This window comes from Nuphar pumila, chromosome 10, assembly GCF_984573655.1.
Source record: "Nuphar pumila chromosome 10, dmNupPumi1.hap1.1, whole genome shotgun sequence".
Taxonomy (NCBI): domain Eukaryota; kingdom Viridiplantae; phylum Streptophyta; class Magnoliopsida; order Nymphaeales; family Nymphaeaceae; genus Nuphar; species Nuphar pumila.
Window position 1 is genome coordinate 84,865,377 of NC_143258.1, and position 19,941 is coordinate 84,885,317.

Below are 19,941 nucleotides of genomic sequence, written 5' to 3' on the forward strand. Positions count from 1 at the left end.
AGGGAAGCAGAAAATTGGAAGGGTTGATATCGGAGAACGGCGACGAGGCAGAGCGACCGTTGGACAAAAGTTTCATGGAGGACGGCAGTGCTAATATCATAGGATAGTGACGCCAGAGAGCACGCCGGTTCTGTGCAGAAGACCCCGCAGTGGCGGGTCGGTCCACTCGGGTCTAAGACTTTAAGCAATGCCTGACGGATGTGGTACAAGTCTGGCTTATTGCTGCCGGAATACCGCTCGACAAGAAGCAATTTTTTTTTTTAATTTAGCGATGGAGTAGCGATGGATAATGTCTATCGCAAAACAAAATCTGTGCTGCTTATTTAGCGATGGACTAGCGACGGATCATGTCCGTCGCTAATTTGTCATAAATTAGCGACAAAAATAACGACAGATAAGTTTTGTTACTAATTAGTGACCAAAAATTTGCGATGGGCGCTATCCATCGCTAATCCGTCGCTAAACAGTTTAGCGATGGATTAACGATGGATATCGTTTATCGCAAATCCATGATTTTCTTGTAGTGTATAAGTTTTATGACCCTATGAATAAGTCCTTTTTTGAAATGAGAAACACTTGTTTGTTTGAGAATGCTGAGTTTGAGGAGAATGATAAAGTAAAAAACATTGCTTTTATAGAAGAGTTTTTTTTTCTTCCTACAGTTATTGTTGACAATGATCAGATTTTTGTTCCTAACATTGTTCCCACAAATTTAGATCAATGCAATGCTTTAGATCTCTTTATCCAAAATCAATCATTTACTTTTGGAGTACAAACTCAACAACCTCAAGAACAAGTGCCATTAAGGAAATCCACTAGAGAGAGGAGAATGCCAATTCCAGATTATTATATTATCTTTCTACAAGAACATGAGGGTGATACTGAATTAAGAGAAGATCATTCAATCAACTTCCATTAAGCCACATAAAGTTCTAACTCTCAAAAGTGGATTGTTGCAATGCATGAGAGGATTAAATCCATGAAGAACAATGACGTGTGAGATCTTATCCCATTACCTGAAGCTATGAAACCCATTAGTTGTAAATGGATATTTAAAACCAAAAGAGATTACAAGGGTAATGTGAAAAAATATAAGGTTCGACTTGTAGCAAAAGGGTTTACTCAAAGGGAAGACATTGATTATACATAGACTTTCTCTCTTGTTTTTATGAAAGACTCTTTTAGAATTACGATGGCACTTGTGGCTCATTATGATTTAGAGCTGCATCAGATGGATGTTAAAACTGTATTTCTTAATGGTTTGATGAGACAATACATATAATCCAACCAAAATATTTTATTTCAGGCAATACAAAGAAAATGACTTGCAAATTAAAGAAATCTATCTATGGTCTTAAGCAGGTTTCTTATAAGTGGTATCATAAATTTTATCAAATTGTCCTCTTATTTAGTTTTGAGATGAATGTGATTGATGAATGCATATAGCATAAGTTCTGTGGAAGTAAATATATTTTCCTAGTTTTATATGTCGATGATATATTGCTTATCAGTAATGATATAGGCATACTGTATGAAACCAAGAGATTTCTAACAAAGAAATTTGAAATGAAAGATCTTGGTGATACCTCTTTTGTATTAGGGATCCAAATACATTGAGACTATTCTTGAAATATTTTTGGATTATCGTAAAAGCGCTATATCGAAAGGATTCTGGATAGATATGGCATGAAAGATTGTAAACCAGGTGATACTCCTATTGCAAGGGAGATAAGTTTAGTTTTGCTCAGTGCCCCAAACACCAGTCTGAAATTAAGGATATGGAACAGATTTCCTATGCGTCTGTTGTGAAAAATATTATGTATGCTCAGGTGTGTACACATAAAGATATAGCATACATTGTTGGGATGTTAGGCCGATATCTTAGTAACCCAGGTATGGATCATTGGAAAGCAGTCAAACGGGTTATGCGGTATTTGCAGAGAACAAAAGGTTAGATACTCATATAAAGGAAGTCAAATCAGTTGAAGATCATTAGGTATTCTGACTTTGTTGGATGCCAAGATAGTCACAGATCCATGTCAGGTTATGCTTTTTTGTTGTCCTAGGAAGCTATTTTCTGAAAGAGTACCAAGTAGGTACTCATTTCTTCTTTCACTATGTTAGCAGAGTTCATAGCCTGCTATGAGGCATCCAATCATGAAATATGGTTACGTAATTTTGTTACATAGCTACAGATTTTGGATAATGTTGAAAGACCGCTAAAGTTATTTTGTGACAATAATTCGGCAGTGTTATATTTCAATAACAACAGGAGCTCATCGAAGTCAAAACATATTGACATTAAGTTCCTTGTTATTAAAGAAAGAATGCATAATGATCATATATTGATATAACATATTGGTACAAACTCCATGATTGTAGATCTACTTACCAAAGGTTTGCTATCCAAGGTTTTTCACGTGCATACTGCTCGAATGGGTGTTTTATCATTTTATGATATGCTGGTTTAGTGGGAGTTTATATTTGGACATTCTATGATATAATAAAGTTTATTTTACTACTTCAGTATAAAGTTTAAAGTTTCAGTTTTATTTTGTACTCATTTGTTGTGATCTCACTAAATATTAAGGAATGACTAGTTGAAAATAGGCATGCTTGGATCACATTACATGTAATTTTTATGTTTCACATCCATACTTGATTCATGTCATTTGGTTATGTCAATATATGTGATCATTGATGGGTTCAATTACGTTATTTGTAATGAAGACCACATTGTTTTATGTTGACATGATCAATAGACCGAATTGGTAGAGATATCAATTGATAAGACAATGTTTTTTGTGCTCATAAAGATATAATGCGTGATTATAAGGTGACATGTAGCTCAAGTGAAAGATTGTTAAGAAAATTTGTGTGGGCTTACATATGTACAATCACACATTATGTATTGTCTAATGTTTAGGCCTATATTATGTGATTTAATACGGTTGGGTCATGTGATATTTCATATGATATGGTTTTATTATGTGAAGATGCCTCTTATGCCCTTATTTGTCGATCTTCAATTTTTATGATGGACTAAATTGAAAATACACTCCCAGGTGGTTACAATTAGGTTATGATCTTTAAACCATATATAGTGGCTATTCTTTGAGGCTTTCATCAACATCAAGAAAATTTTGTTTCTCTCTCATAAGGTTTAGAGAAAGACAAGGCCACCTATAGTGGTTTTGAAAGATTATACTCATCAAAGATCTATTGGGGGCACCAATGGGTTTCGGCATCAAGATTTAGTTTATATTTTTGCTTTCAACTATTTCGCACAAATAAGATTAACAAACTATTTAGTTTTTTGATGAATGCAAAATCCAACATCAGCAACCTAGTCGGGATGACTAAGCCTGCTGTACTTACAAGCTTCAGCTGAGCAAGATCCATTGCATCAAATCTTTAAATCTGAAGGGCTTTTTTTTTCCAACCTACCAGATAAGACACGACCAAGCCATTGGCTTCTTCCCGAAGAAAACTTTGAAATGATACCAACATTGGTACAACTTTAAATCAACCAACTGGCACAAGACAAAATAGGATAGCTGCACCTGTTAAGTCCCTCACATTAAATTAATCAGATCCGGTCATTTAAATATCTTAAAAAGTTGGTGATATTGAATGTTTTGGGTGATATCGAATCTGCACCAAACACGTACCGCTCTTATGGTTCTTCCATCATTGGCAAGCTGAGTGTGGAGTGTGGTCAATTGCAAATATGACCGGATTCTCTCTAACATGAGGTCTCTCAGGTCTGAATCCGGGATCAATTTCATAACCGACCTCATGAGTTACGTGATGCAAGATCATGGGGATGTGTCTCCTTGAAAGGGCCTAACACTGGTTTGGTTGAAACCAGTGTTATCAAAATCTAATCGAGGGGCATCCCTTCCTGCAAGGCCGAAGTTGGGTGTACTTTTCAGTGGGTAAGGGGACCTCAAGGGTTTTGTCAATAGGAAGCCTGCCGGCGACTGCTTGGGGGTTTTCCTTTGAATTGGCCTAAATCCGATGATTCAAGTCGAACCAGCCCTCTTGGATTCAATTTGGAAGCCAACTTAGGCCACCTACTCGATCGACCGATTCAGGCCCAATTCAGCTGTATCAAGCCCCATCCGCTCAATGTTGTCTGAATTGGGTCTGAATCGGCATATATATATATATATATATATATATATATATATATATATATATATATATATAACTTTCTGATTTTTCTTGAATTAAAAAAAAATCATTTGTTTAAATAGATCTCTCTCTCTTTCAGAAAGTTATCCAAACAAATGATTAAAAACCTAACACCATTTTTAAATTCAAACAAATAACTTTCTGTTTCTTATTTTGGTTCCTTGGCAACGTTTTTTTTTTCGGGTACATCTAACTAATATATGCCAATTAGTCCCAACAAGTTCTAAGTGTAGTCTCACCGCTAACTTGCCATAGTTAGGTTCGTCTACCTTGTAATGTTTAAGACCAAACACCATCAAGTGATACTTGTTTACTCATTACATAAATCCAAGGCAGGCCCCATGCATCTGAACTTCAAATCTCTAACAGCCACCCTACCTTGGTTCTAGACTACTTATTGATCCAGCGTTCGCTTTACTGGAATCTCCCCAGGGTGCAGATGCTTCCAAGGTTTTGACATTGGAACTTCCCGCCACAGGCACATTATTCTCAAGCTCCATAGCCTCTTTCAGCCGGTTCAGAACATCACTTATTGTGGGTCTCACGGCAGCAGTCTGTGCAGTACACTTCATGGCTGTCTCTGCTACATTCCATATGGAACTGCTATTATACTGTCCTTGAAATCTTGGATCAACCACACTCAGAATATCCTCTTGCAGAAGCTTGGGTGTAATCCATTGAACTATATGAACTGGTTCATCTGTATTAAAAATAGCCGTCCGCCCTGAAATGAGCTCAAAAAGAACCACACCAAAGCTGTAAACATCACTCTTCTTGGTGAGCTTATTTGTATTGAAATACCTGCAAAGAAGCGAGTAGCAAAGGAAAATTACATTGGGGAAGCTTTAAGATTGATGCACGATAATGCATTTAGCAATTTGACATACTCTGGGTCTATGTATCCGGGTGTGCCTGCAAATGCAGTTGAGATACATGTTGTGTCATCCGCCTGACCAGTCTTGGACAACCCAAAGTCAGAGAGTTTAGCTTCCATGTTCTTGTTTAAAAGGATGTTGGATGTCTTGACATCTCTATGGATGATTGAGGGCCTGCATCCTGAATGCAAATATTCCAGCCCTGCATCTCAAAACTACTAATTATTACTCCAAATGATAGAACATGGTGATGCACGTATGGCTGAAAAAATATCCTTCCAGAAACAGGCAGATTCAATACCAAAACCAAAACCAAACAACGAACCTAAGATATCTAGAAATAACTAGATACTAAACTATTTAGGAAATTAGAAAACATTGCTACGAGTATATATGATACAAATGCAGACCTGATGCAGCACTTAATGCTATTTGAAGTCGTTTTCCCCATGGCAATTCTGTTGCTGACTTATCTGCAAAATGGCAACATTTCTTGTAATGTTGTTTTTCAGTTTCTTTCAGATCATTCGTTCAGCCTTAATAGTTGAAACAAAGTTGTCATGTACACAAAAATAGATCTGTAGCTAGTGATAAATGGGAGAATTTAACACAGTTACGACTATACAGAACCCCCATGGAGTACTTTAGGTACTCGGTAAAAGTGTGACGGAAAACAAAGGAATGTATTTGTAGTTTTATACTTAACGAGGGTTGCAGGAGGACTGGCAAGTGAGGAATGATAGGCAAGAGTTTTACAAATGGGATTCTCGGGACTGAAGCAAAATCACAATTAGCGCAAAGATCATCTAGCTAATCATAAAGAAAAAAAAAACATGAGCTGGTGAGGAGAGTAAAAAGAAGAGGTGAATTGAGAGGGGCACAAAACATTGATCAAATCTTTGTCTATCAGTGTTGAACAATTTTCATGCCTAATTGCAAAGACAACCTGCATAGTGGAGGTATGTTACCCGCTAAAAGCTGGTGCAGATTGCCATTTGACATGTACTCATACATGAGGATCATATTGGCACCTTCCTCACAGAAGCCAATAAGAGATACTAGGCATTTATGATGAATTCTCATCAACAACTTAACCTGCAACAAGGTACAAAGTGCTCAATTGATCACTAACTGCATCATCCTTTTTGTATTTTTTTATTGTAGGTTGCTATATAAACCTCTGATGCAAACTCTTTGAGTCCTCTTCCAAGTAATCCTGTCAGCATCTTGACTGCAACTTCAGATCCATTTTTAAGGCAGCCATAGTAAACAGTAGCAGATCCCCCTTTACCAATGACTTTCTGAAAGTCACCGGTGATACCAACAATCTCAGTATACGTGAAAACCCGGTTACTCTCTAATTCCAGAGAGTCTTTTTTCTTAGCAGCAATACCTGTCTTGCAGAAAAGGAGAATCACAGGCATCAACACATGCACTTGCAACAGGAAAAAAAAAGTCAAGCTACTGGGACGATTTTCAAAGCAATATTATCTCACATCTCAAACTGAAATGAAATTAAATTCTCTATAGATGCCAAAACATATCCAGATTTACAAATTAATCATGGTCACAGATTCTCTAAACCAACAGATTTTTAGTTATTTTCAGAAGGGTTCATTCTCATGCCTACAAAAATATATATTACTAAATATTATTAAAAAACATAAAAACTATTCAAATTTTGTAAGATAATGTCACATAGAGTTTGGTACTGGCCTTGCTTTTTCCTCGTTTTGACCTTCATCTTTATAATAATCACAATTAACATCATGACTATTATGCCAACTATGCTAAGTATCACAATCAACAGCACTGCTGGGCGTCTTTGTTTTGGAACTTGATTGCAGGAATCACTTTGACAAAGCTGTGGATTGTTTTCAAGTCTGCATCCATCAAAGCCAAGTTTGAACCTCTGTATTGATTAAATAGGTGAGATCGCTTAATCCATATTGAGCATACCTTAATGAAAGCCATCCCTTTTTAGCTTTTTCTTGAAAACCACCTGGAACCTCTCCAGACAGATTATTGCTTGACAAATCTCTGAATTTAGATATCAATGTACCAATATTAGTATCGGCTACTTCTACCAATCATCTGCATAATCAGTGTCATACTCACAGTGATTTCAGTGTCGGTAGATCTGCTAGGAAAAGAGGTACTGGACCTTGCAAGTGATTCCCTGATAAGTTCCTATATCAAAAGATGAAATTGGTATTAAAGTGGCAAACATGAAACTGCTGAATATCATGCATGCTTTAGTGCACACTTACAGTGATTGGATTGCAGTAAACTCTGCTAGGAAATTGGCAATTGTACCATTTAATTCACTGTTGGAAATATCCCTATAGAGAAGTAAAATATAAAACTTAAGAAATCATATAGCTACTCTTCATTTGAAGCAGTTTTTCAGGGAAGTACATTCAATTGCTACCTACAATGCGACAATTCTTGGTGATGAAGAACTATAATTGCTACATATCACACCATCCCATGGATAATTCTGTGGTATGCATGGATCTGCTTTCCAGTTCCGCTTTATTCCATAGTATTCTTTAATTGCCATGATTGAAGCTACTGCAAATGAAACTGCGAGTTTATCTTTCTATCTTTATAATGTAAGCAAGCATTTTGCAAATAACTTTCTTATATGAAAAAGTAATTAAAACCAAAATTTTGTGGAAAACTGACCATCTTGAGCATCAGTAGCAGAGCCTGTGAGCTGATTAACTTTGTAAACATGGAAGGCGTTGAGAATCGGACCATGTGTTGAACTTGTTGGTACAGATAGTGAGAATGAATAATGGTTTGTACCCGAGGATGGTTGTATATACAATTTGTGAAACAAGGTATTTGGTAGAAAATGGACCAAAAAAGTATGCCCCATTCTCTGTTATTGTTATATTTATTGATATACTTTTTCAAGATTCATACCATCTTTTCTCTAACATGATTGTTCTCTTGATTTATTTAGTTTTTTCTTCTCCTTGCTTATTAAAGGCAAAAAAAGAAAAAGCCTTTATTTTTTGTCCTTGGTTGATTAATGATTCACTATGCACTTATTTATATGTTGTCATGAAGGGAATATATAGCTTGTCTTTTTTCCGAAAACGGATACAGCAACAAGTAAATAGAATGAGCACAGGTAGAGAGCCCCAGATTCCTCCACCGGTCGTTCTTATGGCGTTTCAGTTCCACTCTCTGAGCTGCCAGGTCTCATTGACATAACCTGACACAAAAGTTCAGGACAAGTCAATACAGGTTGCGTCTGAGAAGACTTTCACCAACTAGGGCCGGTAAACGAACCAAGTAGCTTGTGGCTCGAATTGGTTCAGCTCGGCTCGGCCCAAGCTTGTTCTTGTTCAGTTTGTTTGGATGGCGAGCTGAGCACGAGCTCCTTCATTATGGATAGCCAAGTTGACTACAAACAAAGGGTGTTCGTCTCGACTCCATAGGCTCATTTGGACAGATTGATAGAATTTATGTGTCATAAGCATGTTAACTCAACTGGTATGATTACATATACTTGCATCCAACAGGTCTAGGGTTCCATTCTCACTAGAGACCCTTTGATAAAAAAACATTTGTTTATTTAGGCAAGTCAGCTCAGGCTCCGTTCATTTTTCTTGGGCCCATAGCTGAGCTGAGCTCACACTAGCCATATGAGCAGAGCTCGAACACTACACGGCTGTAAACAAGCGAAGCCCCAACAGCTCCTGTCCAGTTCGTTCAGCTCGTTTACAGCCCTAATACTATCACCAACTCCAAGGCAAGCTGATTTGTGATCAACAAGATACTCCGTCCAATCAATGGGTGTGACACATCCTTGTTGGAAAGGGTGGGGGTAGGGGGATAGGGATCCAGAGAGCGGGTAAGAGACATGACTATTTGATGCAGCCACTCACATGACATCATTTCATGTGGGGCCTGGACTTTGTAGCTGTGGGCCCCACACAAATGCTGTCATGTGATTGGCTGCGTCCAATAGTCATGGCACTTAACCCGCTCCTTTGATCTCATTCCCGGGGGATGCGCTGCATCCATACACATCGAGCGAGTACCTTTGTGATGTACTCGCCGGGTACTGGATCTTCTGTCAACCAGAAAGCAGTTGCCTAGTCTCTTAATTGTTCTTTTTTTCTTTCAAAGGAAATATCATTAAGTAGCAGAGTAAAAATACATAAATAGGAAAACGAATCACAGAAAAACAGAGCATGATGATGAGTAATCACCCTGAACTAGCCATGTCTTAATTAATACTTACTACTATTTGCTGGAATTCACTTTATCCATGCCTGAGGTAGGGGAAGAACAGTAGCCATACACATTCTCATCATTATCAACTACCAACTCTTGTTAGTAAAATGCAATTATCGATATGCAAGATGTATGTTACTCTCTGTCAACTGGTAACTATCCCTTATTACCTGTATGATCAAATGCCCCACCCCTAAATAACCTTGTATATCATCATCTTCTCCAAAATAAACAGCATGATGGTCATACCAATGTGTAGCTTCCCTAGTGGTCTCAAAGACTGGATTGCCATTTTCAATGACCCCTATATGAACAAGCGCTGGACTCTTATCTGAGCCCCTGTATAAATCCAAGCTGTTTATAAGCAAGTGCTTGCCTGTGGAACCTTTTGGAAACACAAAAGATATTTGTTGTCTCACAGGCCTGCTCTCAGTTAGACTTCCTTCAATAGTGAACTTCTCCAAATGTTCAAATGTGGCCTCCTGTACCAGATATACTAACAAAATTAGACAGAAAAATAAGCAAATTGTGTAACACACAGACACACCTGTACGCGCAGACACATAACAACAAGAACATGATTCACACAAATGTGCATTACCTTAATTATTTTGTTCCTTAAACTGTCAGAAAGGCTGGAACAACCTTCCATCTCTAGGATTTGCAGTGATTTCAAGTTTTGAAGGCCATGAATTTGAACAAGCTTCTTGCATCCCCGTAGCAACAATTCCTTCAAATGCTTCAGGTTTGAAACATCTGTGATTTCTTCCAGAGCTTCACTATAGGAGGCAGCAAGATTGATTAGGGATGAAGGAAGTTGAGGTAGAGACTGAAGGTTTTCGCAATGATCTACGTAAAGTTCCTCAAGTCCACAAAGGGTGCTAGCAATATTTGAGGGTAGGCTATAGATATGGCTGTAGCTTAAGCCCAATTTTCTCAATGATGACAATTTTCCAAAATCACTTGGCACGCCACTCTTAGACAAGCAAGATTGAGAGGGATCCTCTTCTAGTGCAGGACAAGCAAAACAAGATGGAAGCATGGTGAGCCCAGAATTTCCCCACATTTGCAGATCCACCAACTTTGCAAGGCTGCCAATGCTTTCAGGAAGTTCCGAAATCCCAGTAAATTGTATAGATAGCTGACGCAAATTTTTTAATTGCCCAATGGATATTGGCAGTGTTCTTAGCCTTGGGGAGCTCACCACTTGAAGTTCCTCTAGTTTTTCCAGTAATCCGATGGACTCAGGCAGCTCTTCAATGACTTTGCTACCCAAGTGAAGGATCCTCAGACATTTTGCATCCCCAAGAGAGTTGGGCAATCCAACAAGTGATGTGCACTCTCTAACATTTAGTACTTGGAGATTGGTTAAACATCCAATGGTGTCTGGTATTCTTTTTATTGCAGAGTATCTTAGATTGAGCTCTTTCAACGATTCCATACCTTCCAGCTGCTCTGGCAAAGTGGAAAACTTGGAGCACCCTTCAAGGTCAAGGACTTCAAGGTAACTCAATCGGAAAACACCATTAGGTAGTTCTTCTAACTTTGAACAACTTTTCATACTCAAGAAAACCAAATACTTAAGAGTCCCGATGGATTCATCAACCTTAACAAGGCTGCCACACTTGTCCAGAGTTAATTTTTCTAGGCATGGAGTACTATGAAAATCAGTAGTAGTAACTAGATTCTGGCAATCATGAAGATCAAGCACTTTCAGCCCATGAAAGACCTGCAAATTGAAGCTCTTTTTGTTTTAATAAGATATATAAATGCAATGATGATATAATTGAGGAGGCATTCACTCTTCAGACTTACCTTAGAGCCTGATCCTTGCCAGTCCCAAACTTGGTTGATCATGCTCTCGGACAGATCAAGGACAGCAACTTTGTCAAGATTAAGTTCATGTGGAAGACAGTCCAATGGACAACCTTTCCATTCAAACCACTTTAGTTTCTTAGGGAAACAATGAAAGTCTCCTTTCAACTTGGCATTGTTGACATGAAGAAGTCTGAGATTTAACATCTTTGCAAAAGTCTCAGTGCTCAACGGCAGCTGATTTGAAGCTGCACTAGAATTTGTCTGCTCTCCAGATCCATAGCATCCATAGTATGGCCAAAAGTACAGTCCCCAATATGAGAATATCTTTCTTTCAGATTCAAAATTCAACATAATGCATTCAACATTCATTGTTCCCTAAAGACAAACAAGCAAGTTAGATTAGTATGATATTAGCTCTTAAACCAGAATTCTGACTCAGATGTTTATGTCAGTCTAAGATATGGAAATTGGATGATAAAGTTGGATTAAGTCATGGCTTAGTTGAGATCGTAACAGTCCTTGCTGCTATTGTTGAATTAAGTGATTCAATCGTTTAGATAAATTTCAAAGTTTTCTTTGTCTTCATAAGAGGAAACAAAGAAATCAGAAAAACTTTAAATCTTTGAATGGAGTTTAATATTCAAAATCTGACAACATTTTCAAACATTAAAAGTGTGCTGAAGAAAGCAAAATGTATCAGTTTTTTTTTTCAATATTTAACAAAGCGGAAGCCCTCGCCCAGGAGAGAATAATGCCCAGCCGTATAGGCCAACCCCATGCAAGTAATCCCTGCTTGCCTGCCCCCCTCACCCATGACAGCTGAGTTCAGCTTCACTAATCCTTTTGGATGGCACCGATTATAAACTTTTATCTAGAAAAACTTTCACAAGGGCTCTGAGTTTGAACTAAAACTGACGTTAAAATGATGGAAAATGAAAATAAGAAAATGAAGAGAGGAAAAGAAAAGGTTTTTCAATGTCATATAAAAAGTGATGGATAGGACTGCAAACAAGATCAATACTGGTTCTGGTTGGTCTGGTAGATAAAACACTCCATGGCCATGTTAAGGATCAGTAAGTCCCATAAATTCAGAGACTTTGCCGAGTCTTAAGCCATCTATCACATAAGATCATGTTACAGAAACTTTTGAGTCCTATATTCTTGAGTTCCATAGTTAACTTGAGTCTGAACATAACACTTGAGAAGAACAAAGTAGATCTAAACAAATCTTGGCCTCTAGCCAGAATCTTGATTTATAGAGATATATGGAAAAAGAAAACAACCAAGATAGAGTTAGACTTTACTTCGGGGTCTTCTAGAACTTCCAGAATTTCATCCTTGTTCCACAACCTGCTGCGCTTTCTGGGGTCTGTAGGGCTGTCATGCAGAACAATTTGTCTGCCCATGTCTCGAATTTGGTCATGCATTTCAAACTCATCCTTGTCACTGCTGATTTTTATAAGAGACCTATGCAATAAGGTATCAATTGCTATGTCAGGGTAGAAATCACAATCCCTCCACATGTGAATTGCATTTTCTTTACCCTTCCCAACAAAAAAACATGCAATGTCCAAAAATATTTGCTTCTCTGTTTCATCAAGTCCATCGAAACTTACTTTCAACCTTTCATGAATTTTTTTGTGTTGATCTCTCTTCAACTTCTCCAGCAAAACTTCCCACTTTCTTGGAGTTTTGAGGTCGAAAAAAAGTGATCCAAAAACCTCGAGAGCTAATGGAAGTCCATCAGTGGTCGCTACAACTCTCTTAGATAACTCCATGTACCGTTCAGCTGGCTTTTCCTTTCCAAATGCATGATAGCTGAAAAGTTCAAGAGACTGGTCAGGGTTCAATTTGGCAAGTTGGTAAATTTCATGTTTGGGAACTCTTAGAACATTCAACAGATGATCATCTCTTGCTGTGATGATTACCCTACTTCCTTTACAAAACCAGTCTTGAGTACCAGCCAATGCATTAAGCTGGTCTTGATCATCGATGTCATCAAGAATTATCAAAACCTTCTTAGCTTTAATCCTTTTCTTGATCAGGTTGACTCCTTGACTAACACTAGTTATTCTTATACTTTCATCTTTTAGAATGTCATGCATAAGCTGCTCCTGCGCAACCTCAATTTGTTTATGCCTAATATCAGAAATAAAGCTGTTGGCTTCATACTTGGAAGAAATTCTGTTGTAAATGGCCTTTGCGAGGGTGGTCTTGCCTATACCACCCATTCCATGGATACCAACCATTCGAACATCATATGCTTCGGTATCCAACATCATCAACATATCATTTACAGAAGAATCAAGACCAACAGGGTACCTAGCTACATCCATGGGAGTCTTATTAACTTCACTTAGAATCCTCTTAACAATAATTTGCGTAAGCTTTGATTCATGTCTGCAAAATGGAAGAGAGATAAACAACTCAAGTAAGACACATGCTTATCATAATCATAAATAGAAGAAAAGATCAAACATATTGAAAGAAAGAAATGAAAGCATTATACTGTTTGTCATGTATTGGAGTTGCTGAGTCTAACGTTGATAGCTAACTGTAAACAAGGATTCTGAGATTGCATCCCCTTGAGAATTATCCTCAGCTTGCTTATTAAATATAAAACAGAACAAATAAGGGATTTCTGCAAAATGGTCCCTGCCTTATGAGCAGATTTTCAAAAATGTCCCCGCCATATGTTTTTGCAAACAGTTCCCTATTTTTTTGTTAACTTTTGCAATAAAGTCTCTGAGGTTTCTGTCACCCCTTACAGAGATCGTTTAAGAGAAAAAAATGATGTTTTTACCTTTAAAGAGGGTCTTTTTGCAAAAAGAGTTACAAATGGCACCAGATCGATTTGTAAAAACGCACAAGAGAGATGTGTTTGCAAATCGCCCATAAGGCATGCTAAAAGAATTTAGCATCATTAAACTGAATGAGGGTAGGTAACCATAAGGTGGTCGTGCCATAGATCACCGAACTCTGTTTAGTGTGATTGAATGAAGAGATCTACAATGCTAAACTGGATCAAATGAATCTGCTTACATAATTTCCCAATACAACGAGCTAAAATCAACAGAGAGAGAGAGAGAGAGAGAGAGAGAGAGAGAGAGAGAGAGAGAGAGAGAGAGAGAGAGAGAGAGAGAGAGAGAGGGAATGGTCACGCACCCATCAAGCTCAGATCTGAGATCATACCCAGAAATCTCTCCTGCTTTTCTCAACGCGTCCCTCCAATCATCCACCTTCTTAGCGTCCAATTTCTTGTTCTTCCGATGCCCTCTGAATGCCGATTCGAATGTTCCGGTCTGATGCCGCACATCAGAAGGATCGACATCGAAGAACACAGGAATGATCAACCTCCCGCAATTGACGATTTTCGCGATCTCCATCAAACACCATTTAGACTCGGCATAGCGCTTCGAGAAGATGGGCACGAAGATCTCGCACCTGTCGATTACACCGAACAGTTCATCGATCCTTTTGCCCTTTTCGAGCTTCTCACTATCTATGAAAGCAGAAACACCACAGTCCACTAAAGCTCTGTAAAGATGGCCGGTGAATCCCTTGCGGGTGTCTTCTCCTCTGAAGCTCAAGAAGACATCGAACTCGAACCCACGGCTTTCTGATGATGAAGGAGAAGGTGGTGATGGTGATGGCTGGGCTTCCTTGTTGGCTATCCTTCCAGGATCTCTAATGTTTCCTTTCTTTTTTCTGAAGCAGTAGATGGCTATGGCGATGATTATGGGTGCTAGTAATCTGTTCATTTTCTGGGTTGGAAAAGTTGCTTACTGTCGCCACCTTTTCTCTCAAAGCGAGTTTTGGATACAACAGATGCTAGAATAGACACTGCTGCTCTGTTAGTGATGGACTCTATCTATAGGAGCATAGGCGGAGCTTGGGGCGGGGGGGGGGGGGGGGGGGCGGGGGGGGCGCAGAACTGGGCTGTAGCCCTTTTTTTTAAAAGCCCAGCCCTGATTCCATATGAAATAGATTTTTATCTATTTTTGTAGCCCAGTCCTGGCCCAGCCCTGACTGCAGCAAATAGTTTGATTTGTCCATATGAAATAGATTTTTATTAATAATTGTAGTCATTTTTTATTTTATCTCAAAAAAAAATTTTCCGAGGGCGCTGCCCCCGAACCCCAGACTATCACACCAATTTTTTTTTCTGCACCCCTGTTTGCACCCCCCTCACATCAATCCTAGCTAGGAGAGAGAAGATATAACAACGAGCACTTCATGTACAGATTCATACACATCCACCTTCCCTTGTAGACTAACCTCTCTCTATGAGTGTTTTGTAAACATGAAGTTAGCCAATATTGCTCCTCAACAAATACACATACAAGTGGTTTTGCAACAAATGTGTCTAGTATCATTTATTTACTATGTTAGAAGGTAAGTAAGCGCACAAGGCTGCGAAGATGTGCTGCGCGGCACCTCGGCGTGCGATGCTGAGCGCTCACGCAGTGTAGCGCGCTGCTGTAGAATGATGCGTGTTCTTGCGCGCTGCTGATAGATGGTGTGTGGCTTGCGAACACGTCGATGATGCAAGACGTTAGTTGCGCTGGATGGCTCAGCTGCGTGATTCCGGAGAAGGACAACGTGTGCAGAATGCTTGCCAGGGACGGTCCCGCACAAGTCTTGCTGATCGCCCTGTCAGGGGAGGTTCTGTCACCGGGGTTGATGATGCTCGATCCTGAAACCTTTGGTAAACTGGAATCGACTGCCGATGTGGTCTGCCGCATGCTGTACTGCATGCACCTGAGGAGCAGAAAACCTCCCTTCAGTTTTGGCAAGAGGGAGAAGGATGCACAAGGTGAAAAACCTCCCCATGCTTGTGGCAAAGGCGAGAGGGATGCACAAGACAGAAAACCTTGCAATTACGACAAATGCAAGATGAGCTTGCAATCGTGTGTCAGCTGCAAGAACGGTTCAAGGCGTGTGCTGCACATCAATAGAATGAATATACGAGACAGTAAGCGATGTGCGTCAAGTGAAATGAAAATATCTGAAAAGAAGTCAAGCACTCACCGATTCCATGGATGACATCTTCACAGCAACAATGAAGATGAAAGAACCGCAATAAAAACACGCTTGCTGAAGTTCTACCTTACGGTTGAGTCCGTCCACGACGCTCCAAAATTGCTGGTTGTGCGATGAGCAGGCTGGGACGATGCCGAGCCAACACTCTATCTGAAATGCTCAACATTCGGTTGATCAATTGGCCCAAGAGGTCTGGTTAACCCAACTCTTCAAAAATCTCACAAAGAGACCAAATGCCAAAAGGTAAAGAACTCACAATTCAATTAATTTTTCAACAATGAAATACATTTCAAAGCCTCAACTATTAATAAGCTACAAGACTCAAAACGTGGGCCGAATGAGGTTCCTGCTAGGTCGATCAGTTTGTAAGCACACATCAGCGTGTGTTTGCTCAAGTGATGAGAATGAAGCCTTGTCTGGAGCTGTGACGGAACCTATATTGTGTCCGCAGTACAGGGCAATTCTTGCGACTTATGCACCTTGACTTGTGCATGCAATGCAAGGAGGGAAAAAGGTTGGGCTTCAGCTTACTTTATTCATTCCTCACCACCGTTCATCCCATCAACCTTCCGGGTCAAAATGAATTTTCTTTTACCTGAAATTTTCTTCTATCGGTCGGCCACATCTTATTGGCCGTCAAGTGTTAGGCTACTGGTAGGCGTCGATATTAAGAACTTGTGGAACAGGTTCTTGTAACCTTCTCATACCGGCAGGGGAGCGTACCACTGGGGCCTAGCCCATACCACATAAAGGTTGCTGCTACATGGTTCTACCCCAGATCTTGGTATGTAATAAAGACTTGACCTCCTTCCACATGTCTAGAGCCTTGCTCTAAAGTTTGGTAATTTTTTATGCAGTAATTTGAGAGAACTGAATTTTCTCTCGGACTCTGTAAGATCCAAACTGAACTAAACCCTGCCCTATCTCGGCCAAACCTTGAAACTTGGTTCGTACCTTCATCAAGGTGTTTGAAATAATCCCTCAAATTTTGAGATTTTTTCTCCACCGTTTAGGCATACCAATTTTTCTATCAAACCCTGTCAGTTTACCGACCTTGTTTAACCCAGTTTTGACTTTGACATAAACCTAAACGTGCATACCCACTACCTTAAAATACCTAACCCAGCCATGAAACAGGAACACTTCAGTTAGTAACCGGATCCATATTAAGATAGAGTGACAAACTTCATTTTGTTGTTTATTTACCTTATAAGACTTGATCCTGTTATCTTCAATACGACAGTTGAATTCCTAGCATGTTTGAAAATCTAATGAAATGGTTATTTCTGGGTAACGACTACCTAGGAGAGGATAAGTATCACAGTCCCATGCCTCTGCAAGAAAAATAGAGCTCTCCATAAATCCATCAAGAAATCCCTTCTAAAGAAGGTCCTTAATCACAACCTTATTCCCTTCCCTTCATCTTCACTGCGTACACCTCAGTCCTATTTCTAACAGTGGTATCAAAGCCATAATTTTTTGGTGTGCGCAGTCCCAATGTTCGAAGGTTTCTTCTATGCTGGATGAGTCCTACGGCTAGGCCTTGCTGCCGAAAAATGATAGCTGCATTAGTCACCAGAAACCACCCACGAAAACACAATGAAGGAGAGAGAGAAATATGAAGAAGGACAAGAGTAGATGTAGAGGGTTGGCCGAGGAGGGAGGCGGGTGGAGTGGAGCATGACAGCGAGGGCATACGATTCGTGCAAGGCTCACTGGCGCTGCTCTTTTGAAGGGCAAACTCTGCCTTCTTCTGCGTTGACTGCGACGACAAGGTCCACAGGGCAAACCGGATGGCATCTTGCCACGAGCGAGTCTAGATGTGTGAGGTCTGTGAGCAAGCCAGTGGCGGAGCCAGGGGTGGGCGGTCGCCCACCCTAGAATTAGAAACCGAAAAAAAAAATCGAACAAGTGTCAGTATAATACCAGTAATAGTTTTTTGCACATTATCCAATAATTCTATTACTTTACCTTATATTTTTATATACATTAGCTTAAAAGAGTATTTAATTAGCTCGTAAATGAATTGATTCCCTCTAGTTTGGATTCGAACCTAAATTCACACGGGTCTGGACTGTAGTCCAACCTGTATGCAGCCCTAGACTCTCTCTTTCGCTCTCCCTATATGTCTCTCTCCCTCTGCCCCCAAGGCTGAAATAGAACAGGAGAAGACGACCATCTCTCTCTGAAACCGATGGCCTGCACCATTGATTTTCGACGTCTAGATGAAGGGCTGGGAGGCCAAAACAACAACAAGCGGAAGAGATCGGCTGCCGACGACGGTGGTCAGCCCCTCGCCATGGAGATCGATGACCACCCATCTTCAAAGAGGGCAGCCCTCCCTTCCACCGAGGACCCGGACAGACCCACCTTCGGCAAGCCCACCTACGATGGAGTCATCGTCGGGAGCTTCTGGCATTGTCCCTGAGACCCGAAGTCTGCCCACCCAACGAAAAACTTCTGGCTCCGCCACTGGAGCAAGCCCTCGCCAACGTCACCTACAAGGCTAGCACAACCGTGCTTTGCATTGCATGTAACAACGACATCCACTTGGCCAACCCACTCACCTGGCACCACGAGTGATTGTCAGTGGTGCCTTTCTTCAAACCCGTCGGGGCCATCGTGAAGTCAGTAGCAGCAACGAGCCTGCTCATACTGACCATCGACCCAAACGACCTGCTAAAGGTAAACCATGCTAGAAATGACAGGGAGGACAACAGTGATGACATTGAGGAGTCCAACACCCAAGCTGACGAGGCAGAGGCAGCCTCGTGGCTCCTTCCCAACCCTAAGATGTGCGCTCAGGAGTGCGAGCTCAAATTTGATGAGCATTTCTTATTGAAAGATGATCCTTACCTCTATCTGGATTATGCCTCATCCATGGACCATAATTTCCATCAGAACAACGGCTCAGATATCACCATTCCCATCCAGAACAAATCCTCGGCTCCGACATCCCTTTCGGCAACTGTCGGCTGGTCCGATCTGTATCTGGAGAATGATTTATGTCGTTCGAAGGGTGGATTCAGCTACACCATGGTCTCACTAAGTCATAGCGTCTTGTCATCGTCTTTGGACATCAAAGTGGTGCGAGGTAGCTCCTTGACAGATATCTCAAACCCGTATAGCAGGAGCATGAAATGTGTGGGAGGGATGAAATGAACCCACTGAGGAGGTTGATCAATGAGATCAGGAAATCACTTCTCTTCAAATTCAGGAGTGATACACACATGATGAGATTAGATGGCGCCAACACTCTAGGATTTAGTGGCTGCCATACTAGCACTGAAGAAGGGCACCTCTCGCTTAGGCCTCATCTCGCTAACGAGGGCCCTCTCGGCCTCATCATCATCTACTTGCGCCTTCAATACCTCTGCTCATTTGCACGACTACGACGATGTTGATCATAGGGAGGGTGCTCTTACAGTGCATCACCGTGATGTTCTTGGAATCTTTAGCGATGTGTTTGATCCCTTCTTCCCATCTAAGAACCTGAACCACCTTCTAAACATCATTGACCAGTTTCTGAAAAACCCGGTGTTGACCGCGACATGAGGGATAACGGGCGTGACGAGAAGAGGTTGGGACGTAAGGGAGGATGACAACGCTTTCTAGTTGAGGATGGACATGTCAGGCCTGGACAAGGATCACGTCAAGGTGTCTGCCAAGCAGAACACACTCACCATCTGTAGTGAGGCCCCATCAAAGGTTGAGGATGAGGAATCAGGTAGGAGGCACAACAGAAGACACTGAC

At 40.4% G+C, this 19,941-nt stretch overlaps 2 protein-coding genes across 2 annotated transcripts; both read right to left on the minus strand.

The window, feature by feature from the left end:
- Window positions 1-4,313: 4,313 nt before the first annotated feature.
- LOC149827141 (LRR receptor-like serine/threonine-protein kinase IOS1) lies at window positions 4,314-8,109 on the minus strand. Its single transcript, XM_090018447.1, has 11 exons — window positions 7,761-8,109; window positions 7,508-7,646; window positions 7,343-7,414; window positions 7,191-7,262; window positions 7,032-7,112; window positions 6,789-6,955; window positions 6,251-6,465; window positions 6,041-6,167; window positions 5,483-5,545; window positions 5,085-5,274; window positions 4,314-4,998 (listed from the first exon to the last, which is right to left on the minus strand). The coding sequence occupies exons 1-11, from the start codon at window positions 7,954-7,956 to the stop codon at window positions 4,572-4,574; spliced, it is 1,749 nt and encodes a 582-aa protein (XP_089874573.1). The 5' UTR covers window positions 7,957-8,109; the 3' UTR covers window positions 4,314-4,571.
- A 1,229-nt stretch (window positions 8,110-9,338) lies between these two features.
- On the minus strand, window positions 9,339-14,988 carry LOC149827142 (disease resistance protein RUN1-like). The gene is made up of 5 exons (XM_090019184.1): window positions 14,310-14,988; window positions 12,449-13,544; window positions 11,142-11,519; window positions 9,928-11,055; window positions 9,339-9,808 (listed from the first exon to the last, which is right to left on the minus strand). The coding sequence occupies exons 1-5, from the start codon at window positions 14,903-14,905 to the stop codon at window positions 9,440-9,442; spliced, it is 3,567 nt and encodes a 1,188-aa protein (XP_089875310.1). The 5' UTR covers window positions 14,906-14,988; the 3' UTR covers window positions 9,339-9,439.
- Window positions 14,989-19,941: the final 4,953 nt, after the last annotated feature.

Bases quoted from the DNA above. Each gene is read 5' to 3' on its own strand.
- LOC149827141 (XM_090018447.1), bottom strand. From the start codon at position 7,956: ATGGGGCATACTTTTTTGGTCCATTTTCTACCAAATACCTTGTTTCAC. The intron at 7,647-7,760 runs GTCAGTTTTCCA...TTTCATTTGCAG, and splicing joins TGCTACTGATGCTCAAGATG to TAGCTTCAATCATGGCAATT. The intron at 7,415-7,507 runs GTAGGTAGCAAT...ACTTCTCTATAG, and splicing joins TCACCAAGAATTGTCGCATT to GGATATTTCCAACAGTGAAT.
- LOC149827142 (XM_090019184.1), bottom strand. From the start codon at position 14,905: ATGAACAGATTACTAGCACCCATAATCATCGCCATAGCCATCTACTGC. The intron at 11,520-12,448 runs GTAAAGTCTAAC...GTTTGTCTTTAG, and splicing joins AAGTTCTAGAAGACCCCGAA to GGAACAATGAATGTTGAATG. The intron at 11,056-11,141 runs GTAAGTCTGAAG...TTCAATTTGCAG, and splicing joins GGCAAGGATCAGGCTCTAAG to GTCTTTCATGGGCTGAAAGT.